Genomic DNA, 24,903 nt, shown 5'->3' with positions numbered 1-24,903 from the left:
ACTCTTCCTGCTGGCTATAAATGCACGCTTATAAAAAAGCTGCAAATTAACTCAGCGTATATACCTACTGATATGAAGGTCTTGAAATCATGTAAAGCTAGTTAGCAAAGAAGAAAAAGAAGGGGTCGGTCGTGAGCAATCACTCTGATTATAATTGAAAAAAAGGCATATATCGACAAGATGATGATCCAAAATTCAAAGTAATTTAGGTATATATAGCACGCACGCCTCTTCTTGTGGTCACGTTCTGAGAACTAGAGAAATTCTTGCTAACATTTCGTACGTACTGCTCAAAGCCAAGCCGACAAGAGTACTGGCTTTCAGTAGTACTGTTGCATTCGTCTATATATCCCTTTTTAGTTGGTTGGCAGCTTGGAGACGCTCAGATCATTAGCATGCATGTCTATCGCCTTGATCATAAGCATATTATATATATATGGATAAGTTTACTGTGGAATATTTGCTTCATGCGTCCGGATAAGATCATGAAAAGCAAGATTTCAATAATTTCAATATTGCATCAAGGCAGCCATGCATGCATATAATATATATGGTGGTATGATTTTGACATATCTTCGGCCAAGTTCTCTGTTACAAATATCAAAAACTGCCCCACAAATGATAATGGATGGCACTTAAAAGTAGTCAGAGCAATTCTCAAAAGCCAAAACTCTTGCAAGAACCCTGAAGAATCTTAAAAGGCCAGCATCGAAGATCTATTAATGCAAATTAGACATACTATATATATCCACCACAAGGCCGGAATCAGACTTGCCTACATAGCATTTGCTCGCCTCGCAAAACATGATTTGACCTTCGAACTCATCTTATAAGGGTCCAAAGTGGGATTGTTTGCTTCAGTGAGGCCAAATGTGGCAGAGGTTTCTGTCAAAGGGGGAAAAGAAGATATGGGGATCCAAATCCACAGGACCTTCTGGAATTATCCCAGGAAACAAACAGAAAAGGGTATCCTTCCAATTAATTCCATATACCCAGAACGATTCGCCATATCCACCTAAATTAGCCAAACAAATCTGCTGTAAAAGCTGACCTCAACCTAGCCTTTGGCCGGGGGCCTTCTAAGTATTGATCATTCTATATTTGGAACATACGGCGGATAGTGATCCATCCTATTTCTAAATGCCTAACCCACTCAATGCTCCCTATGATGTTGACCATGATGCGTGTGTGTGTGTGATACAGAGACAGCCTGAGAGGTACACCACGCGCGATTCTTGTGAATGTGGAATAAAGTTCCAGCTATAGAGGAACAAGTGCCCCAATGAAATGAAGGTGGTGTTGGCAGTGTAAGCATTCCATCCACTCAAATCTTTCTCTTCTACAGCCATGATCATATAGAGATAAATATAGATCGATTAATCATACGAATTAGCTAGTGATCACCTTTAATAAAGACAGCACCATGGCCGAAAAAGGCGTAAATGAATTGAAGTTGCTCTTTTCTCGATTTTCTAATTGTAAGCAAGCAATTCTCAATTAGGAGTTATGCTCTCCATGCAAAGTCTGGCCACATTGATTTGTACATTGTTCCTAGGCTTGAATCTTGTTGTGAAAACGATGACAGAAAAAGTAAAATAAGAACAAGAAAACAATCATATGACATAAGTATTTATGTGGTTTGACAACTGCCTACCTTCGTAAAGTTGCAGATAATTTTATTATCTTTAGAAATCACAAAATATACTCTAGTGCAAAAATACACTGTTCCAAACAATCATTTTATTCATAATAAACACACACACACACACACACACATATATATATATATATATATATATATATCAAGTTGTACAACGAAAACCTTAATTTTACAAAAACTAGGTTATTCGATCAAGCAAACTTTTTATTTGAGCAAACTCTCTGTCTAAACTTCACTAGACCGACCTGTCGTGCCGATGTCGACTGAGCTTTCTATCTAACGATTCTCAAGTCATAAATTGGATCAAATTTTTTTTTATCAACACAAACCTCATTGAAAATCTACAAAAAAGTTGTAAGGATCTTTTGTCAATGTGATCATCAAATTGGACCACCATACAAATAAACTAAACTTCACAAACCCAACAAAATCTCACATGCCACCATTCTTTTTTTTTTTTTGTTCTTAGCTCTTGCCACAACTCTCTCCATATGACAATTTATTTTACGAGAGATGCTACTTATCATCTCATACCATACATTTTAAATATTTAAATATTATTTATTATTATGATTTATTATTTTATTTTATTTTTGTTAAACTAATTGAATTATTCTACTTATTATCTATATATTATCTATTTGTTATATAAAAAAAAAATATAATATGTAATTCGTAGAAATGATAAATAGAATGATTCTTATTTTTCACATCATGATGAACACGAAAAAGCAATTTTTCATTTGGAACACAATAAAGTTATATTTTCTGATTCCAAAATGGCTCATCTCTGCTTCGTCCATATACCCCATCATTATGCTTTGGAAGTGCGAAAATATTGTTGATTGATGGAGAAAATCTCGGAACAATGATATCCAACATGATTCTAATTACAGCTAGCAACCCACCTCCAATCAGATTAAAACGCTCGTCGAGGGGGGGGGCACCCTCATCTACTTATCATACTCTCTGGAGGATCTACAAAAGTGCACCTTTTTTTTTTCTTTTTTTATCAGGCAGACCTTCAACGTGGAATTCACAGGATCAACCAGATTTACTCTTAGATCTTGGCATGCAGGGCACCATGAACTTTTGCCAGTAAGGGGTCCCCACTCATCCTTGATTTGCTTCAAACTGCATATCATTTTGATTCCTTTTGTTCCCATTTTGGAACTCGGTGGATCATTGTTCAGATTAACCAAAAATTTGTAAAAAGAAAATTTTATACACTATAATAATTATTTTACTTTCATCCCATTAAATAAGATGTGATATATTTATAATTATTTATTATGTATTTTTTTATCATCTAATAATAATAAATATATTATATACTACTTAATATAATTAAAATAAAACAAAAATATAGTATATAACATTATTTTGTTCTCTAATAGTTTTTCCTTTACATCCTTTTTTTTAGACCACGTCTAGTCATCCTGTTTTCTAGACATTTGGCTGTCTGAAATTGTCACAATCACGGGTAGGCTGGTTTTGGAGCCACAAGTCTCGCGGATCTTAAGGTTGTTATATATGGATTTTTTGAATTTTCTGTCTTGCATAAGTACGAAGTACCACCACTGCAGAAAGTTAACTGCAACGTGACATTGGCTAATTAATTGCTTGCGGTCCAAAATGTTTGTTGAGTCCCAGACATTGGTTGATTTTTTTCTGGTCATGTCTCCGTCTTATTAGTTTTTCTCCTAACTTTATTAATTTATTGTTGATCTTGAATTTGATTTAAACTACTCATGCAAGTTGTTCAATTACGGGTTGAAACGCTATTGTCATTGGCATTACCGTGGGGGCAAGTTAGCTAACTGTCCCAATTAACAGGAAAATCTTTCTTTTGATTTTCGATCTTTTTCTTATTTGCAATTGACAAGAAATAAAAGGGATCAAAAAGCTTCTGAAACTCCGAGTACTGTTGATTAAAATGTTAGGCTGCGTTTAGATATTGAACTAAGTTGAGTTGAAATGATAAAATATTGTTATAATATTATTTTTTAATATTATTATTATTTTGAGATTTAAAAAAGTTAAATTATTTATTATATTTTATATTAAAATTTGAAAAAATTATAATGATGAGTTGAGATGAATTAAGATGGATTGAATAACCAAACGAAGCTTAAAAAATTCCCTCCAATTTGATTTTGACTTCTTTAGAAATTTCCCTCCAATGTAATTTTTTTGTTAGTCACATTGAAAAGACAAGGAATCTTTTTAATAATTTATAAGTGAATGGGTTGCATGATAGTAGTCGCTCGGTGTTCGCACTGACCACACACATGTGCGCGCAACGCAGTGATGCTTTAGCCACACTTAGCACTTACGCATCGTCGTAAGTGATGAAATTATTTTTTTAACGAAATGATATGTTTTTTTCCTATTTTAATCACAGTTATTATTAACTATCAATAACAGTTATTTTCACACCTTCTGAAAGAAACCATTTTATTTAAAATTTAAATGAAACAATACAACTGTTGCTATTACATCTTTTCGAAATTCTAAGATTAGTGTTCAGAATTTACAATTTACACATTATATAAACAATGTTGTATCCTGAGAATAAAATTGCTAGATTCTCTTTTGTAGAGCTCAATTTAGCGAATGAGAGGCAATATTTGTCTAAGAGATAGATTAACAATTACATCATTGTTTGCTATTTTTAATCTTTGTTTCCCATCATCTCTTACATAAAGCTAGCCAGTCCACCAACCAGATTCCATCAAAATATACAAAATCCAAGAGTTGAGACCTTATATATAACTTGTTTCTTGTTTCTCAAAACAAATTTCCATTTTCAGATTCATAAAAAAAAAGGAAAAAAAGAAAAAAAAAAAAAAAGAAACATTGCAAGAAGTTTATTAGCAAATATGCTCTTAAAAACTATTTTTTTTTTTTAATTTAAAATAGTCTGTTTGCAGATAATCAAAATGAGATTTCCTGAAATTATTCAGTATCTCTAATTAGGAAAAACAAACTACTGAAAAAATCCAGATAATCAAAATGTGATCTTTTTTAAAAAAAAAAATCTAAAAATAATTTGCAAAAACTATTTCTTAGAGCATATATGCCAGTACCAAAACTAGGGTTAAATTCCTGATAAAGTTGGTTTCATGCAATCCTGCAGACCGGCCCTAATTGTGCATTCAAAACCCATACACAAACAACTCATAATTTAGGAACTGTAGAATTGCATGAAGGGTAAATTAGGTGAGACAAGGGACTCAAGCCCCCCAGCATATATATTTGTTTAGAGAAAGAGAAATGGATATTAGTTAGTGTAATTAGAGATAAATAAATTTATGATCACTTTCTTAGGGAAAAAAAATCAAGCAGCTTGCGTACAAGTGAAAAGCAGAAGCATATATGCAGTGTTTCAGGCAGAAGGCAATCTCCTATTGGTTGCATCCTCGGTCCTTGGAGGAAAAGTAGCTAAAGCTAGCCATGCTTGGTGGATGTAGCCGTAAGCATAAAACATTATCATATAACTGGGTTTAGACCAAGTTAATTCCATATTTTTTTAGCTATAGTATCACTACATTAATGGCCAGGTTTTACAGGTGATCACCAAAGCTTTTATGTACTCTAGTCTCTCTTTAAATCTATATATAGAACGCCACGTTGTTGATGGAAAATCTTACATCTGTTGCTAAAAACACACACACAGAGGGAGGGAGGGAGGGAGAGGGAGAGAGAGGGTACTGAGAGTTGTCTAGCAAATACTTCACATCGTTCAGGAACCATTTAACTGAGTTTGGGCGGGCCGTGCAATTTTAAGCTTTCCCAGGTTTATGACGAGCCACCGTTATGAAGGCTGTAGATAGTATTATCGAGTGGAAACATGCATGCACAATATCTCAAGTCCTATGGATGATGTATGATAGGAAATCTTTAAATGAAAATTTGGGGCCTGCCCGTGGACTTAGCTCGGGCTATACGAGATTTGCAAACTGCGTGCACAACCGAAGTTCCTTCCATTGGCATTCCAAAACACGCAAGATTGATGCTAATTAAATAGAGCTTTAATTGCGAAATTGGGGTGGCCCACTTTCTTCTCTAGCTGGCTTGCAAGGAAAATTCGAAGATGTGCTAACAGCATGGTCTGCATTCTGCATTACTTGAGAATGGTTTATGGAAAAAAAAAAAAAAAATATTCCTTTTAAAAAGACCATTGAACTCATGGCTGTTATTTTGATACACCAGACAATTCAAACAGACTCATACAAGTGCCAAAACCAACCCTATTAAACGCTGGGTATAGCACTAAAATGTGCCTCCCCCAAATCTCAGCCCAATTAAAAAGCAGCCCATGTTAATCCCACCTTGATGCATCATTCATACTTCATGACACATCTCCCTGAACAAATATTTGCGGGGACTCATCCAAACGAACTCCATATAAGTTATCTGGTTGTTTGAATCAATCCTCCTCGTCTTCCCTCTCCCTCGGTACAGCTCCAAAATGTTTAACCAGAATGTCCACCACTAATGGCACCAAGTCCTTGCAAGGAACACCCTTCTTGTAAAGATCTCCCAAATGTGAGTCGCTACCAATTCTGCCTCCCAAAAAAACATCAACACCTTCGCAAGGCTTCCTATTCTCATCCCTTGCCATGCACCCCATGAAACCAATATCAGCCACTTGTACCTGCCCACAAGTGTTTGGACAGCCAGTCCAGTGCATCCTAATCGGCCGAGTCACTGCCACTAGCCTTTGAACTTCCTCAGTCACCTTCAAGGCCCTGGCCTTTGTCTCTATAATGGCCTGCCCACAGAATTGGTTGCCAGTGCATGCCACCAACCCTTTCATGAGAATAGGCGGTTCTGGTGAAAACCTGTCTTTCAATAGAGGCTCTTCAAGTAACTCGTTGAGTTTTGAGTTCTCAATGTTTGGAATTATGATGTTTTGCTCCACAGTCAGCCGGAGTTCACCTGAACCATATGAGTCTGCCAAACGAGCTAGTTCATCCATGTCATCTGCCTGGACTCGACCTACAGGAATGTGAAGACCCACATAACTAAAACCTTCTTGCTTCTGTGGATGGACACCAAGATAATCTCTCCTTTCCCATTGCTTCTGAATCAGGTCTTCAGGAGAAGCTCTCTCCAGCTGCTTTTGGGCCATTCTTTTGACTACCTCTGACCTGAATCCTTCAATACCCTGCATTTAGTTTAATTACATTGATTAATCAAGTGAATAGTATTAACAAATAAAAAACTCTGCACACTAGAAATAAGATATCGCTAATTCAGCTACGTCCAGATTTTTATAATGTTATCCCAAATGTTGGAATTGTAAATTATATTTCTGAATCTCATTCCGTTAAATCAGGTAGCTTTTGCTTAAGAAATATATGTGTGTGTGCGCGCGCGCACGTGCGTGATCGATAAGTCTGGATGAGACACATTGGCCATAAGAGACAGTTATCAATAAAATCCAGGGTACTGTCCCTCTTCTGAAAAAAATAAAGGATAAGACACATTGCATAATAAAGAGAATGATTGCTCACAAGTTCATCAATCAACCACATCATTCTTGTTTTTTGCCGGTTCCCTCTGTTGCCGAGATCCCTATAAGCCTCTAATATGGCTTTGCACACTGGGATCACATCATCTGCCGGGACCCAGGCATCAAGAGATACTGCCTCTGCACATCGCTTGGGACTAAAGAAGCCTCCAACCAGCAGATTGAAACCAAACCGTTCATCCTTTACAGCAGGCATGTAAGCGAGATCATTGATGTGAGGATGCTCAAAGAGATCATGAGAACCCACCACGCACACATTCCACTTCCTTGGCCTATTCAGACAGAAATTAACAAGAAACCTTTATTTAAAAAAAAAAAAAAAACTCGATTTCATGTCTATTTTGAACATATACACACTCCTCTGACTTAATGAGATCCTCTGGACTGACTATCAAAATTTGCTATGCATGGAACATGACTTAAAAAAATAAAAACCAAAGCTGTTGTAACCCCATATCACCTCCCCAACCTTTGTGAACCAGTAACTAACTTCCTCATAAACCACAAGGCAGTTTCACATTACAAAATTATTACTACACAAAAAGCTTGATTTTCCGTTGCTTGTTTGAAGAAGAAGAAGAAACTTAAAAGTAGCAAAATAATTAGAATTTATAATCCCGGTGTCCAATCATAGCATATTTGGGCTTTCCCCTTCCCAGAAATTCCAATCTCCTTTCTATGCCTACTAAGGCTGTGAACAAACAATGAGGTTAAACCAAATACACACATTATAGACCAGTGATACACTCAGAACATTCGGCATAATTTGAAAACTCTTACTGTAGCAAACAAAAAATAAAAAGTACTTCCGGTGTTTAGGGGCCAAAGACTTACAAGTTAGTGACCGCCGGGTTACCAAATGAATTGGCAGTGAGAAACTGTGATAACAAGTTGGAGTAAGGCCGTGTATCAACAATCTCGTGTGGATCAATCCCTGCAAGAGGGTTCCCAACAGGGTTTCTCACATTGTCCATTCCACTCTGCAGGCTTGTCAAGCCAACTTCTGCTAGACCTTTAAGTATTTCCGGCACATCAGGCAGTACCACTCCACGAATTTGCCAATTTTGCCTGGTTGTCACATCGGCGCACCCATCCTTACCATATTTCCTAATCACACTCGCCAAGTATCGAGTTTGCGCACTTGTTGTCACCCCATTAGGTAGCTTCAGTCGCATCATAAATCTACCATCTGATCATCACCAACAACAGCAGATTTCATCAAGACCAAAGGGAGACGTCAAAATGGTTTATCCGTTATCCTATAATATCACTACACTTTCACTGGTTATCAATTATGTAGTCTACAATTTATCAAAATATTTTATCTCTTCCCTCCAAAATTTACCCAGCAATAGTGAAGATAAAAGGGCTCTAACCCATTAACTTAATCTAAGTCGCACAATTGTTTTTTCTTTCTCATTAATCAAAATATGAAATTTTTATTTCCAGTTGCAGAAAGAATCAAAACTTGCCATAACTTACATTGATGCTTTCTCCTATGGAAGAGACCAAGCCACTTAAGCCTCACATCAATATCGTCCTTAGTAACTTTACTGTTCTCAATCTCCTCCAGCGACATCTTGGCCAGCTCTTCTATCCCATTTTCCATGAAAAGCTTCATGGGCTCTTTTTGAAGCTTCACCTTCTCCGAAGGGTTTATGCCTTCCCTGAACTTCTCCTTCAACACCCAGTACCCTTCTCTCTCTTCCACTCTCGGCTCCAGCCTCTCCACCTCCACTTTCTCCGTAACAGGTGCCACCGATTGAGTGGATGAGGACCTTGTCCTTGGCCATGCAGAGGTGGAAGAGGACAGGGGAGGTGAAAGAAAGCGCACTGAGAGCGACGACATGGGACACAACTGAAGAGCTTGTAATTGTAGTTTCGGTGGTGGTGGTGGCAATTGTAGTGGGGTGAGAACGGAGGGTGAGCATTTTGTAGAGGGTGTTGGGGGACCTTAGGAGATGAGAAGAGGTTCTTCTGAGGAATTTCGTCTCCTTGCTGCTTGGGGAGGACCTTTGGGAGGTACCAAGGGTCAAGCTTGACCTTCTTCTATATGTTTGTCCCCAACCAAATATCTCGCTGTATTATTGTTTTTTTTAATTTATTTGATTTTTTACTTTAATAGAGAATAAATTGATAGCATTATGACTTGGAGACGTTGGGATTGGCTTTATCAGCATCATTTTCAACAATTGTTCACGTCTATGGCATCTTGTTTCATATTTTTTGTAATAAATTAATTACTTTATTGTGAGTTTAAAATCGTGTAGACAGAGCATTCTATCTATCTGTTAATGTAAAATATTTTGCTAGCATAATCTTAAATAAAAAATTAATCTACTTGAATTGTAATATTCATTATAATTGAATTAGGAGAGAGTTTGTTTGGAGAAAGAATTAAGAAAAAAATGAAGAACATATTTTAGACAAATACAATAATACTCTAGTTTCGACTGTTGAGTGTTGAGAACGCTTGCAGTGGTAAATAAAACCGAATCTTTAATGGTGTGATCATTAGGATCGAAAGTACAAATACAATAATAAGTTGCAGGTCAATTACATACAGATCTCCACTAGCAGCTAGTCAGTAACAATGATTAGGCAAGAGTCCTACGTGGAAATTTTTCATGTTAAAACCTTCAAATCCATGTAGGAGGAACTGAAAAAGGAAAAAAGCTGGAGTCTGTCGTTATACGCGCTGGACTTTTCTTTTTCATATCTATCAAATAAAGACACAAAAAAGAGTACAGAGACGTCAGCTGCCTTATTCTTCTAGCCACTAACGGCAGCCAGGAACTTCCTCTTGTTTATGGGTTCTTCATGCAATTCCACCACATCGCTCACTTTTTCAAGCAGTTCCTCTAGCTGATTCACACCTAATTTTTTATATTCAAGAGGTTTCTTGTACCGTTGCTGGTATATCGCCTCAAAGCTACCGAGAAATATTGGACAAGAATAGCTGACTAGAATCTCTTGCAACTCATACTTGAACTGCTCAAGACTGCGGTCATCAATTTCACAACGGGCTGCTGTTCCCTGATTATAATATCGGCTCTTGCTCACATCATTTTCTTCGATAACCACTCTCTCTTCATCTGAGAATTCATCTGAAGAGCCACCACCTGTGACATTATCCATACACTCTTCCTGGGTCCCCTTTCCCTTCTTATCCTTCCTTGTCAAAACCAAAGGTGGAGCACTGGGGCCAGACTTTCGAAGATGGACAAATTTCTGATGGCCCTTCCCCTCTACAACCATTGCGTCACCCATCTTCCTGAAAAGATTTACCAGCTTCAATGCTCCATACTCTGATACATAAAGAGGCCGCCCAAAACACTTGTGGTACTCGGCTGGAACTCGGGTCAGAAGCAGGCATCCTCCTGAAAGTTCCAGCAATTTTACCAACTGGCTTTTTAGTCCATTTATATCTCCAGGCTGTACCCACAAAGTAGATTCCATCTGATCACCAGAAGAAACACCACCTCCCGAAACTTCATTCAAACCAGAAGGAAGACTTTGTGACCTCAAAGTCGTAGGAAGACAAGGCAAGGTTGAAGAAATATTGTTGTATTCAGATAAAGATTGTGACCAAAATGAGAGATCCCTCAAATTGCAATAACTTTCTGAGATTCCCCTATATACAATTGCCTCCTCATCATTTTGGGCATTGGGGTTGTCATTGATATGACATCCCATGAGATACGCTGCAGTGTCAGCTACACCTCCACGAGGGGGCATTAAAACCTTGGTGGGGGGAACAAAGCCTTCCCCACGAACCACACTAGGCCAGTCCCAAACAAACTTACCAGCATTAGTGAGTGCTGAGGAAACGGCAACACGAGCGGGATAACAAGGATCACGGTATATCCACGTTGGCCAAGAATGTGAAGTGCTGGAGCAAAATCTACATCCCCAGAGATCAACATGATGGAAGAAGGTGGAGGGTTATCAAGGGCAAACAGAAACATGTCAACCAAGATTGCCTTGTCAGCAGCATCCTTTCTCCCGTTTGGGACATCTATAAGCTTGACACCGGTTCTCTGACAGCCTTCTCTGAGTCGCCTAGGGAATGCATTAAAATCTCCATAGGCAGAAAACATCATAACCGCTCCTTTAATTACAGGGTGAACCCGCAAAGCCATTCTAATATTACCAGCTGCATCTTCAGGGCGGACATCACTTGGGACAGGGCAATTCTCAATGTCCCAAAGGATAGCAATAGAACCATCTGAGGAGCTTCGACTTTGATGGCTTGAAGAAGGTTGAAGCATGTTTATGTTTGAATCTGCCAAATGTGTGGCCTTTTTTCCAGAGGATTCCGAAGATGCTATCAATGTCGATGCATCTGGATTAGCCATCATTGTTCATTAACAAAATCAAGGATTCCTGCACATGGCAGAGAGAAGAAAATGTAATTAAATTCCATAGGGAAGCACCTCAAAACAATTCTAGGCCGCAGTTGTACATATGTGAAGGTAAAATGTTCCAGAAGTACCTAGTCATGGAATGAAAACAGCCTAAATCCAGTACTTGCTGATAGAAATGCATAAAACGGATTCACAGTTGATCATAACATGATCGAACATGAAACCCGCTTCACGCTACATGATTTTGCCACAGGTTCGTTCACACAGCCAGGATAATTAAATAAACACCTAAGAGACCATTTGCATGGCATTTCAGCACAGTTTGCTGGGCAAAAATTATTAAACCAGGACGGCCTTCAAATCACGGTCCCCTTACAGCTAAAAGGAATGAGTAACCTAAATATTTTTGTCATTACCGTTTACAAAATAGGAATACTGTTCTCTTTTACACTTTCAAATAACACCTAAAGTTCCAGCCTTATTCTTCGATATTTTATTGCAAACTAGCAAATAAAGTCCAATAAGATATGAATATTTCAGCAATATTAGATTGGAGAGACTGTCTGAGCGCGTAGAATCTCGCACAATATAAAAGACAACATATAAGTTTCAAGCTTTACGGGTGACGTCTATTTTACCGACGATAATAGCAAGGGGACATATTTTTATTCGACCCAGGTCGGCGAAAATTTCAATCACTCGAACGCCATACCAACAAAAGTTGAAATACTAAAATTTCGTTTATGTATTTGTTATTGCGTTTTCTTAGCTACCAAAGCAATCCTACAACTCCTTTTCTTTTGGTTATTGCGTTTCCTCAGAACGAAAGCAATCCCACAAAACCAGATCGTTTATGATTCCAACTACCGATCTCCCAACTGAGAATTAAATTGGGAAAAAACATCAAATAGTACCTCATATTTGTCCAGAGCTCCTCTCTGACTTCCGGTTCGATCCCAATAAAACCAAGAAACTTAGATCCTGAAAAAGAAGCAAAAGGTAAGCGATTTAATCGAAGAGAGATCTTTTTTTTTTTTTTTTTTTTATATAGTTAATCAAAGAGAGATCTAAATAGATGAAAAAGAGAGGGAAAGAAATCCACAAAAGAACTATAAAAATAGCCGAGCCAGAGAGGGAAAGAGCAAACCTGGGCATCAAAGGTTGGCGGCTATGGTCATGGGATTTTCCAGAAAATAACTTAAGTTCAGGAACTAAACGATTTACTAGATTAGGAAGGACTTGGAAAGGGAGGGGTGTGTGTGTGAGTGTGTGTGTTGGTGGGGCTTCCAGCCCGACAACGGTAAAAAAACGTGGGCACACTACGCTCCACGTATACAAACCGACCGCGACGAAAGACGCCGACAAAATAAGTTCTCATTTTCTTCCAGAGTTAGTAAAATACCCACAACGAAATACTGCATTTTATTTACAAATATCATCTAAGTTTTAAGGAAAGAGACGTTCTGATATACTCCACCACCAAATTTAGATTTAAAAGAATTAATGAAATAAGTTATATTTTTGAAAAATACGTGAAAATGTAATTAAAAAAAATAAAAGTTTTCAAAGCATACCAACTCATTTTTAATGAGCAAAAATAATTTAGAAAAAAATTAAAAAATAATGAAGATTTTAACACGCCCGGTGGGACTCGAACCCACAATCGCCTGATTAGAAGTCAGACGCCTTATCCATTAGGCCACGGGCGCTTCTTATAAGCCCAGCGGATAATCTATTTAATTATTAATCTGAACTTCAATTCATGCATCTTACTGGATGGTTCCATCCACAAAGCCCTCATCCAAAGAATTGAAAAAACTGTGCAGGTCTTTGCATCTTCGGAGCACAAGAATTGTTGCTGATGACAAAGTTAGTTGGTGATGCTGCTTGATGACGCCAAAGAGAAATGATAGTTTCAGTTGTGATGAGTGTGTAAATATTGCATAATCACTTTAAAAAAATAAATAAATATGAAACTTATATAAAAAAAAATTAATTTTTAATAGTGAATCATACTTTTTTTTAAAATTATTATACGATACTTACACACTCTATAATTACACGTAACATTAGTATAATCATTCTGCCATTAATATAATCCAAATATATATATGAAAACTAATCATTCTGCCATTAATAGCATGAAATGACTTATTTATTTTAGTAGTTGGGAGAGCCGAATAAAGCCCACCTTTGGATTGAAGATAATTTCTACAGCCACATACTCACTCACTCGGCCAATGGCCCTACTTCAGACTTGGGTGTCTCTTCTGCAGAATTGCCTGCCTCCGCAGTGCATATATATATATGAAAAAAAATCCATATATATATATATAACAGTATTGATGTTCAGTCTAGCCTTATGCAGCAAAAACATTCCGTTGCCGGGACTCGAACCCGGGTCTCTCGGGTGAGAGCCGAGTATCCTGACCAACTAGACTACAACGGATTCCTGGCAAATGTAATGCAATAAATAATATTATTTTTATCTTACTACGCCTAGGCCTAGTAAAAAATAAAGATCCATATCAGCATCACCACATAAAACTGCTTAATAGAATAACTCTTAAAATTATATCTAATAAATTTTATCATATTCACATTTTTTTTTTAATTTTTATTTTATTTTAATTTTTTTAAATTTATTGAATTTTTCTACTTCTCATCTATATACTATACATTTGATAAAAGGAAAAAAAAAATATGATGTGTAGTATATGCAGATTATGAATAGAATTTTCTTATATGATATTACTAAAAAATAGTAAATACACGTTGAAAGTAATTTGTGGATCTGGACGCTTGGCCTCTTTTATTCGAAAATAAATAAATAGATGCATCAGTGCGTGAATCTTCGTACCTATATTGCATTTTCTTAAAAATAATTGTTGTAATGTATTTTTCCCTAAAAAATAATTTTGAAAAGTTAAAAGAAAAAATTAATGGTGTTAATAAAATACTTGTGAACCTATAATCTAATGTCGTGTTACGAGATGATAAGAAAATAAATAATAAATAAATTTTTTTCTTTAATTAATATTTCAATATCCTTCACATGTATTCAACTCTAAATTAAATGTGGGAGGAATTCGCATCATCTGAATTTCACAATCAATTAAAAAAATCTGGTTGGTAAGACAGGAAAGAAATTTCAACTATTATTATCAGTTGATGCCCTACTTGAAGGTTCCGTCTACGCATTGCTTTATATGGCACAAAATAAATCCTCCAGTGGGAACAAAAGATAAAACGAGGAACTCCGAAAGAAAAGGCACTCAGATATAGAAACGAGTTGCGTGCAGAGATATAGGAAGTAACGGAGACCTTTAATTCCTAGAAGGGGAAAAAAACCAAACAAGCAATGAGAAATCACAAACAACAAAAGCTTTAATAATTTTACAGGATATAACTCTTATCTCAGTTCATAATTTACAACTCAAAACTTTATGTGCTCCTTCTCTTATAATGCTTACTCTATACAGCTATATACCTAAACTAAACTGTAGTATAAGACCTGGAATGGGATAGCATCAACACCTACATCAGCGTGTACCCAAAGCACTAGTTCTACTTATATCCATGCACCCTCGAATTCATCATCTCTACCAAGGGCCCGTCAGTGTCCTTTTCAAGCACTGTCTTTTACTTCCCCACAGCTGATTCATTTGATCTAATGCCTGCCACAACAGACAGATACAAGGAGTTGTTCAATCTCTAGCTTAGAGTTAGAACACTTTCTTTTATACGGATTACAATAAGAACCTATTAAAGGAACAAGATATATAAAATCTTGCTGTACTCGTTAAATCGACAAAGAACTGAACTGAGTTCAAAATAATGTGTTTCTCTGTACATGTGTGTGGCGTGTGTGTGTGTGAGCATAAGAGACTGCAACTTCTTCCGAAACCCTTTAACCAGCTATTTCCAGGCTTGAGTGACTACAGTTGAGATTTCTTAACCTTTGCACGATGAAGAAGATGTCAGATCTAAGTATGTGAACACGTATTTATTTTTTGACTGAATGCTCTGTAATCAGTATCTATATAAAAGCGTACCTTATAAGAAATATCTAAGGGGACATCTACCTGGTTATTCTGCATCTCCATAATTTCTTCCTGAAGCAGACAAAATGAGTTCAAAGAGGGGTTTTCACAGACAAAATTACCAAATCAACCAACCAAGATTTTGCCGTAATAAAAGACATACCTGTTTTTCCTGTAATTCTTGGTTCATTTCTTTCAGTTTTGCAACTTCTGCTTCCAGTTCCAAGGTATATGCCTGGCACAAAACCAAAAGCAAAAGGAACACTAATCATCCATCATTCTTCCGTACACAAAATCAAAATAAAATAACTAAGCAAGCAGAGTATCATAGAAAGATTGCCATTGTATTCATCCAAAAGTTCCTTTCAAGAGCCATGTGTCAAAAGTGAAGACTTGAAATTTTTTATCTTGTACCACATTGCAGATGCACACATGTTTAGGTCATCGCCTCATTTTGGAGTAATTTAAAGCTTCTAATATTATCTCCTCAAACCCTCTTATAATTGCAACCCACCTCAACATTAGATGGAGTTAAGTTGGTGTTAGCTAAAGCCCTTTTTTTCTCTTATGGAAGTGGAGTATGGTCCATCACGCTGTGGCATGTTCATAGATGACAACAGAAAGTTCACAAGAAAGACGATTCACCGAACCAAACGTTTATGTAGTAACATCTTCCCTTGTTTTTCCTGCTTCAATTTACATCAATGGGCATATAAAATTGTCTTTTAAGGGGAAATAAGTTGCTGCTTAGTCAATTTAAGCACCATGATTGTTTAATTGACAGAAACACATACATTCAAATTATAGTATTTAGGCTACGTTTGGATAGTGAGAATACCTAAGAAGTGTTGAGAATATTTGTGAATAGTAGTGAAAAAGTAATGAAAAAGTAATAATAAAATATTAAAAAGTAGGTGAAAAGTAATGAATAGTAGAAAAAAAAGTAAAAAGTAATAATAAAGTAAAGAATAGTAGTGAGAGTACCTCAAGTACTCTTACTTGCCAAACACACCCTAGTCAAGGCATACAGAAAGCAGTTACGTGCAGAGATACTGCAGTTTGCAATAAGATGCCTAGTATGACGTCAAGTTTATCCACAAAATCAATTGCTAACAAAGGGTAATTTCTATGACAATTCAAACAAAGCGAGGTGAGGTTTTTTTCAATTCAAATCTAGCAACTGTGAGGATTTCCTTTTATTTTATTTCAAAGGGAGGGGAATATTGAAGGAATGTGCACAAACATCATGACTGTGTGCATTTATATGGCTAAACTTGATTTCGAACGTTGAATTCACAAAATACCGTTAACCAAACATTAAGTCCTCTAAAACTATAATCCCGATTTGACACAGAAGCAAAAGCAACATAATAAATGTACTATTATCCAGCTAGCTGCTAAATAAAATACACTTGAAAACACATATGATTACCTGCTTACGAGCCCGTGATCTTGCAGCTGACTCTCTGTTCTTGATCATTCTCCTTTGCCTTCTCTCAACTACTTTCTCATTAACCCCGCATCTCCTTTCCTGGCCAAATACATATGAAACTGGTGGCAATGACGCCGTATGTACACCATTCTTTGCAATCACATCTGATAATATCTGACTTGCAGCGGATCCAGCCAAACTAGAGACAGCCCCAGGACCCAAACCAACCTTGCTAATTCGTCCATTCTGAACTAAACCAGTATTCACAGTAGGCTTTGCAACTCCAACGACTGTACTCTTACTTTGCGGGCAAGCAAGCTGAGCATTGTTTACTAGATGTATGGGAGAGGCAAAAGGCACAGTCGAAGGTTTGGGGAAGAGTGGTTGTTGCTGCTGCTGCTGCTGAATTTGTTGGCGAGGAGACCTAACTCGACCTGCATTCAGTGCTAAACTAGCAGGCTGAGTAGGAATTGAATTATTGTTCCCTATTATCTGATTGACAAAGACCCCATTACTTCGACTTGGCTGTTGAAACTCAAAAGCTAAACTGGGATTATCATTTGGTTGAGATAGTTCACCATAGAATCCAGTAAGCCTTCTAGTTAGTTCGATATCTTCTCCCAGCGCTCCCGCTCTCATCAAAAACTCTTCTAAAGTCATCTCTCCCAGAGTTTGTTGCCTCAGCGGCAAATTTGACCCCCAGTGACGCTCCCATCTAGAGCACCGTACCAACTACTTTCCCTAATCAAGTCTCTCCAAACCTCATCAACAGTTTTCTGACCAAGTGTCCATGGCAATGTCAAAGATCCTTGCCTCTGCAAATTCCCACCCAGGACATTTCCATCCCTCCCACCAGCCAAAGATGTCATGGCTTGAGTCTCCTCAGCAGTCCATATATTTTTCAAAAGTTCATCCATATTCATGGACCCGAAATCCTTTCCTTGGTCACCCAAGGTGTTCTGGAACTCATCAAATGTCAAGGAGTATATAGAAGGCTGCTGAGTCAACGCATAATTTCCTTGTGGCTTCTCATTACTTCCATCCCCAGGTGGTGCATCATTGATTTTCTTGAAATCCAAATCCACATAAGACCCCATATTTTTGTTTAGAAACTTCTAGCAGTGGCAACAACTCAACTTATGCAAGTGTCTTAATATCTAATCCTCTGGAAGTAGATCAAGTGCAATATTCAGTTGGCTTTGTATTGGTTTCTTTAGATTTAGATCCAGAGTTCACCAACACAAGAAATGATGGATCAGTGAAGAAGAAAATTCACACTCAACTCTATCAAGGGACTAGATAGGTGTAAAACCCAAATTAGAAAAACCACAAACATTTTTTTTATAAGTAGAAAACCCATAAACATCACACTGCCAACATAATAATCCTACAATTCATTTGACCCAAAGTCAAGTAAAATAGTACCCTTGAAAACCCCATATAAGTAAACAAAGTAAGTCCGAAATTAAGAATTACAAGTATTGGAACCATGAAGGGCTAGATTTACACACAAAAGTCAGATAATTAAGAACCTAGAGTAGTAGGAACTAGAAAGTATGACAACCACAAGTATCAAAACTGACGATTATTAAGAGTACCAAGTCAGAAAACAAGCTCAGATACTGCTTGAGGTGGTTGAAACCCTTGAAAACCCAGACAATTGGTTTAACAAAAAAGTTCAAAATGTTTTCTAAAATCAAGCCAAACATCTTTAAAACTAAAAAAAATATATTAGCAGCAATCAGCACATCATCCACATAAAGCAATAAAAAAAATATAACCATCCAATCATGCTAGGCAATATGTCTATGTTGTTCTTGGTGTTTCAGTGAGTGAATATCTCTAATTATTAGTTAATCATTATCTAAACACAAGAATCAACAGCGCTTTCACAAACTTCAAAATAAAATATTTCTTTCACAAATTCCAATATAAAAAATATTTTAAAAAATATAATTTTTTTTTCTCTTTTTCCAAAACTCAATCTCAAAATAATTCTCAAATATTCTTAAGATTTTTCATAACCAAACTTTACTTTCGAATACAACCCATGCACGTTGCTCAGAAAACAAAACAAAAAACAAAAACATCCCACGTTGAAGAATCTGAAGTACTACAAGCAGAAGTGACTAGAACCAAACAATCTGTACACCCATGGCCCATCAAATAATTCAGATCAGACGAAAGACTTGAACACTTTTGTCCCGCAGATGCTCCAACTTCATTCAGTTCCAAAATAAACTAATATGTGTATCAACAAAATTACACAACTATTATATAGCAGATATAGCCAAACCAAATGATAAACACCACGACAGAACTCCAAAACCATCTTTAGCCTGGGTAAAAATGGAGAAAAGGGCGGAAAACCACTACCCATTTCTGCTACAGAGTTTCACGAGCAACAATCATAAAAATATGAACTGTTTTTCTAAACTTAGTATAGAAAATGAGTAAATGTTTCATAAATCACGCCAACAAGTTTTTAAAATAATAAAATAAATCTTGGAATATTGACAGAAAAGGAAAAAAAAAAAAAAAAAGGGACATAAACGGAGCATAAAACAAATAGATCGAATGTGAGTGAAGAAAAGGATTTTGTTTTTACCTTCTCTTTTTTTTTTTTTTTTTAGCGGAAGTCGGCTGTAGAGTCGTGTCGGAGGGAAGCCAGAGCAGAGCTAGGGGTGCGCGGTGGAAGTGACAGGTGTCTTTGCCGCCTCGACCCGAGTCGCTATTTAAGGAGGGATTTGGGGAGTGGGTGCCCAGACTTTAGGATTTTTAATAGTGTGGAGACCTGCTCAACCATCGAGATCTCGCAACGTGGCCCGTTGAAATTGACGTGACACAAAGCCAGTGGGCTTGGCGACGGCTGGGAGTGGGAATATCTGGACCGTTCCTTATAGCTTTAGGACTAGTGATTTTAATGATCTTATCCTCGTTGAAGAAATAGATTTCCAGAATAATTTTACTAAACCAAACTTATACCTAAATGCTTTAAAATGTGAGGCTATGCATTAAGCTATTTTTATTTTTTGTGAGATTTTTATGTACATTAAGAATTTTCTTACTGGTTGATTTGTAGTTTAATTAGTATTTTTTGACCTTTTGTAGTAACAAATAAATAATCATAATGTTTTATCATGTGCCGACGGTACCTGCTTGATGGACTGAATACATCATCTTTGACCATGAGACCAGACGAGATATTTTAGCCTTGTCCCTGCCTAATTAATGAAAGACTTTGTTCCCCCGATTAGGAAAAAAAAAAAAAAAAACAAGTGATAGGATATGACATAATTAAAAATTTCATGAAGTTCTTATCCGAAATGTTTATTGCACACCTTTTTTAGATTACTCCTAATAAATTTTTCATCTTATCTTTTAAAATATACTATCAAAATCTATTTTTTTTAATTTTATATACTAATTTTTACAATATATCATACATCAACTAATCTATTTTTTATTCATATCATTTAAATATTATATTTTTTAATATTATTTTATTCATATCAAATATTTTAACTAACTATCAATAATATCTTCATATCTTTTGATATTTATAATATCTCCTTATATATAATATCATATAATTATATTCTATTTTAAATTAATTCAAATTTATAAGATAATCAAAATATAAATTAATTTAAAAATAAAAAAGAAGATATTTTATCTACGTTCGAAAAATAGTTCACTTGAAGATATGGCATTGTTATTCGAAAGAAACTCAAAAGTTAAAAATCATTATTTATGTAAAACTCGATGCCTGAGAGTATTATTTGAGAGAAACTCAAAATCTTTGACGCCAAACAAAGAAGAAAGTGTGGGAAAAATATAGATGAGTCTAAAATGAAGATAAAATATTTTGAAAAAGAGAGAAAAATTAAAATAGGAGAGAGAAATGAATTAAAAATATTTTACATGGGTGAACAGTTCCCTCTAGATGTAGCGGGATTATTGTAACAAAATGAAAAATGAAGATGAAATATAACATCTATTGTAGATCATTTTTGAACAAATTTCTTCAGATTTAAAAAAAAAATATATATTATAGAGCACCCATGAGTGCTCTTAAAGAAAATGTTTGATTTATACACAAAAGTTATTTAATTTTATTATCTAATAGATCATGCATATGCCCTTCGGTTTGTAAATTTATAAAAAATGACGTTAAGTAGTCTCCTCAAAGTTATCGCTTAAAGTTATCGCTAATTTATTTATTTATTATATTCAAAAATATCTGAATGCATTTTTGTTTTTTTCTAATATTTAAAGAAAATACGTAAAAAATAAAAATGAACTAACGATAACTTTGCGGGGCTGACTATCATCACCCTAAACTTAATGTGTAATATTTATGTGCAATCAATCATTTCTTCTTTTTAATTTAAAATAGACTACATCATTTTATTAATTTATTGTTGAATGATAATTACTCGGTTGTAGTCCCTCAACCAAGTTTTAGCACGACTTCTACGATCAATCTCAAATTCTATCCAGATCGTGATTCAAGTTATATGATTATCAATTCCTTTGAAAATAAATCAAATGATCTACTTATTGATTCATTGTCTGGGAAAAATAATCATTTGAGATTGATGGTAATACAAGATATTTTGGTGAAGACTTTTTTTTTCTTTTTTAACCAAATTAGATAATGAAATTTAAACTAAATTAGGTAATATATTTTAAAAACGCAAGGATTACGGAAAATATTACTTTTTCCTTTTTATAGAATGGAAAATATAAATTTAATACATTTGAAATTGTAACAATAAATCTTAAGAGAGCTAGAGGTTTTTAAGTGAACAATTACATTCGATAAGTTTTAAAATTTAAATTTTATGAATAAAATCTTAATATTTAGGAGAGATTTAGATAATGAATTGATATGAAAATTAAATAAAATATTATTATAATATTTTTTAATATTTTTTTAAATTAAAAAAATAAATATTTATTATATTTAATGTAAAAAATTTTAAAAAATATAATATTTAAATAAAATGAGTTAAGAGGAGTAGCTAATTTTGTATCATATCCAAGATGATTAATTTTAGTATCTCTTCTTATTTTATTCGTTCATATATTTAATTTTTTTTATTTATTAAATAAAAAAAATTATATTTTTTAAAAATATTTAAATATATTAAAAAAATTTACCGCACGCTCAGCCGTCAATGCTGGACAGCTAACATCACTCTATCCCGGAGATATTTGTGTGGCGTTTACTGACACGATAAGAAAAGAAAAAATATCTTGGCCGACGCTGGCCGAAGATATTTATCGTCCTGCCAATGTCGCTGACACGTGTAAAAGTGACGCCATGTGGAGTCTCCATTGGCCCCAACGTAACTAACGACGCCACCGACGCTGCTCTCTCTTTCTCACACACGAGGTTTCTGCTGAATTCTCCTTCAAATTAACGATTTCCTGATTTTCTTCTTTGGCATTTTCTGTCGGTGCAAGAGGAATGGGAGAGGGACTCCGGCCTAGTACTATTCCGTCAGTACTGTCTCCCGATCCCGAGGCAACGGGGAGATTCCGGAGCGACTTGACAGAATGGACAGACGAGAAGCACAGTCTGTATATTGATTCTCTAGAGGCATCATTTGTTACCAAGCTGCAGCGATCCATGCATATGCATGCTTGGCACTCCGAAGCAAACACCTGGGGATCATATTCAGCTGAAGAACCTCGATCCAAAACTTGCAATTCTTCTGACCTGGTTCGGAAGTGAATGGTCGCATATGTTCCATTCTTTCCGTGTTGTTCTTGTCTTGTTCAAACTCCTGATGCAGTAGTCTTATTTACTGTTATTAATTTTCAGTTTGTGGTACTACGAGATGGCAGCTGGCAGAAGATCAACTTTGAAAGAAATGTTCCTTTGTTGGACAGCACTGCTGATTCTCAGGTTGTTCTAAGAAGTCCATGGATACGCCATTTTACATCTTCAGGAAAGCGGCGCTGTGTAAGATCTCCAAATGTCCAAGAACACTGTTCTTTACGATGAAGGAACTTACGTAAAAGGGCATTTATTCTGTGGATGTTTGGAGCAAAATTTGGAATTGGCAGCTGTACAGTTAATTAATTTGGATTAGATGTTCGCTTTTTTCTGCATTACTCATAGCTTACCTTGTATTTATACCGTAGTTTTTCTTTATGGGTTTCAATCCCAAATCTCATTTAGAATGTGTATACACATGTTAACCCCTTCTCTCCAACATACTAGAAATTGAATGAGTAGGAGGGATCAAATGTCGGTTTGAGTGTGGATGCAAGCTTATCCCATCTGCACTTTGTGCTCATCTAATATAATGATAGCAGTACAATCATCACATAAATATATACTTCCTAATTAAACATCCAACTTACACAAAGAAGTACATCGTAGTGATGTACTAGAAATGTGTAAGTAGTACATCGTAGTGATGTACTAGAAAAATTCTATACACTAAACTTTAATTTTATTTTTATTTTATTATGTAAGATGTGACACATTTTATATAGCGGGATAAAAGTAGAATGATGAGAGTGTAGTGAAAAAACAATCAGATGCATCCCAACTACCAACATAAATATATCAAAAGATTTGACTTGGTAAAACATAATTGCTGATAATATCAAAAAGAGGCATCCTTTGTTACGATAATTGCTGATTTCTCCACTTTGCTAAAAACATAAAACTTGTCAGTAAAGACCAAAAGAAAATACAGGTTATAATTTAGGGAATTTTTCTGTTGTATTATGTAGAACGGTCACTTGTTTCATTAAACAATACTTAAAGCTTGACAGTTTTAAATGGCTTGCGAGAATGATTCAGTTGAGATAGCCCTACAACATCACTCTTTAATTTTCATAGCCAGATAAATGAGGACTCCAGAGTATGTGATCATCGTAGATACTCTCTTTTTGCTAGTTTTTTTTTTTTTTTTTGTGTAAATATGTTTATTCTTATGATATTGCTTCAGATATATGCTTCTTCTTAGGCATTTTTCGGTTTCTTTGCAGAGGCTTCAGATCAGAATTTTGCGGATGAAGACCAAGGAGAGAAGTCAAGCTGTGTGCATCCATGATGAAAAGGTTGAAGATAACTGCAGCTGATGCTGTAAGCAATGATCAAGTAAAATAACATTTAAAGAAAATTCGTAACGGCCATTTGTCTTACCAAGCAGACAAAAATTTATGATTATGTAATTGGTTAAGAGTCCTCATTATTAATTTGGAGATCAAATTTTATCCGCTTGTTATCATTCTCTGTTTCAGGTTGTGCCCTCCAGAAAGGGAACTGTCAATAACGCGCTTCCTCAGAGAGGGAACAACAAGGACATTGCGAACTGCAGTCAGAGCACCCTTGAGATCCTTGTCTGCCCACAATCTGATCTACATTATTTTCTCTGGTTACTATTTCTTATGGATGGTTGGTGCTGGGGTTAGTGAAGTTCGTTAGCTATGGGAGAGAGACTCTTCGTCTTACCTATTCTTTCTCTGAGCCTCCTTTCTTTCCCTGTTCATTTCCTCAATTTTGTGCACTGAAACTTTATTTCCGAGAGAAGTTCGAACTCCTATTAGACCTAAAAATCAGGAAATGCAGTTGATGCATATTGTAAATGCATTGATTGAAAGGTTTAGATCCTTAATTCCTAGTAAGCATCTGAACCATGTATATTTTGGTAGTCCATCAACGAAGTGAATTCTTTTTTTCTTGGCATAACAAAGACGATCCATGCTTTCAAGAATCTCCCTCCAACTCGTAATACACAGCGTATATACTATCTGCAAAGCTGAGCAGATGGCGTTATCTGCTATAGCAGTTTTGTCAGTATATATTTATATTCAAGGCGGTCGAAGTACAGTTT

At 35.8% G+C, this 24,903-nt stretch overlaps 3 protein-coding genes, 2 non-coding genes and 1 pseudogene across 10 annotated transcripts; 1 reads left to right on the top strand and 5 right to left on the bottom strand.

The window, feature by feature from the left end:
* Positions 1-5,823: 5,823 nt before the first annotated feature.
* Positions 5,824-9,213, bottom strand: LOC121257771 (ferredoxin--nitrite reductase, chloroplastic). The gene is made up of 4 exons (XM_041158996.1): positions 8,682-9,213; positions 8,034-8,388; positions 7,183-7,471; positions 5,824-6,833 (listed from the first exon to the last, which is right to left on the bottom strand). Exons 1-4 carry the CDS (start codon positions 9,046-9,048, stop codon positions 6,093-6,095), a joined length of 1,752 nt encoding a protein of 583 aa, XP_041014930.1. The 5' UTR covers positions 9,049-9,213; the 3' UTR covers positions 5,824-6,092.
* Positions 9,214-9,678: 465 nt separating this feature from the next.
* On the bottom strand, positions 9,679-12,869 carry LOC121257773 (annotated as a pseudogene).
* Positions 12,870-13,202: 333 nt separating this feature from the next.
* TRNAR-UCU lies at positions 13,203-13,275 on the bottom strand. The gene has a single exon. It is a non-coding gene; the product is annotated as a tRNA-Arg (tRNA).
* Positions 13,276-13,942: 667 nt separating this feature from the next.
* Positions 13,943-14,015, bottom strand: TRNAE-CUC. The gene has a single exon. It is a non-coding gene; the product is annotated as a tRNA-Glu (tRNA).
* Positions 14,016-14,935: 920 nt separating this feature from the next.
* Positions 14,936-19,793, bottom strand: LOC121257774 (ABSCISIC ACID-INSENSITIVE 5-like protein 5). The gene is given in 6 exon segments (XM_041158997.1): positions 14,936-15,243; positions 15,622-15,681; positions 15,773-15,844; positions 17,042-17,736; positions 17,739-18,252; positions 19,650-19,793. Coding segments are annotated over 5 exon segments (1,302 nt in total). The 5' UTR covers positions 18,139-18,252; positions 19,650-19,793; the 3' UTR covers positions 14,936-15,168.
* Positions 19,794-22,324: 2,531 nt separating this feature from the next.
* LOC121257776 (cold-regulated protein 27-like) lies at positions 22,325-24,780 on the top strand. 6 transcript variants are annotated; one of them, XM_041159001.1, is made up of 4 exons: positions 22,408-22,772; positions 22,875-23,015; positions 24,056-24,167; positions 24,311-24,780. In XM_041159001.1, the coding sequence occupies exons 1-3, from the start codon at positions 22,518-22,520 to the stop codon at positions 24,146-24,148; spliced, it is 489 nt and encodes a 162-aa protein (XP_041014935.1). In that variant the 5' UTR covers positions 22,408-22,517; the 3' UTR covers positions 24,149-24,167; positions 24,311-24,780. The 6 variants fall into 6 exon arrangements, 3 of the variants coding, with proteins under 3 accessions (XP_041014935.1, XP_041014936.1, XP_041014934.1); XM_041159000.1 differs by having other exon boundaries at positions 22,412-22,772; positions 24,056-24,152; XM_041159002.1 differs by having other exon boundaries at positions 24,056-24,780.
* The last annotated feature ends 123 nt before the right edge of the window (positions 24,781-24,903 follow it).

Source organism: Juglans microcarpa x Juglans regia, chromosome 3S (genome assembly GCF_004785595.1).
Source record: "Juglans microcarpa x Juglans regia isolate MS1-56 chromosome 3S, Jm3101_v1.0, whole genome shotgun sequence".
Lineage (NCBI taxonomy): Eukaryota > Viridiplantae > Streptophyta > Magnoliopsida > Fagales > Juglandaceae > Juglans > Juglans microcarpa x Juglans regia.
The sequence above is the reverse complement of the archived record's forward strand: the minus strand, read 5'-3'. Positions and strand labels throughout refer to the sequence as shown.

Coding starts and splice junctions, on each gene's coding strand:
- LOC121257771 (XM_041158996.1), bottom strand. CDS start 9,048: ATGTCGTCGCTCTCAGTGCGCTTTCTTTCACCTCCCCTGTCCTCTTCC. Junction 8,389..8,681: donor CCATAGGAGAAAGCATCAAT/GTAAGTTATGGC, acceptor GGTGATGATCAG/ATGGTAGATTTATGATGCGA. Junction 7,472..8,033: donor AACCCGGCGGTCACTAACTT/GTAAGTCTTTGG, acceptor CTGTCTGAATAG/GCCAAGGAAGTGGAATGTGT.
- LOC121257776 (XM_041159001.1), top strand. CDS start 22,518: ATGGGAGAGGGACTCCGGCCTAGTACTATTCCGTCAGTACTGTCTCCC. Junction 22,773..22,874: donor CTTGCAATTCTTCTGACCTG/GTTCGGAAGTGA, acceptor ATTAATTTTCAG/TTTGTGGTACTACGAGATGG. Junction 23,016..24,055: donor CTTCAGGAAAGCGGCGCTGT/GTAAGATCTCCA, acceptor GTTTCTTTGCAG/AGGCTTCAGATCAGAATTTT.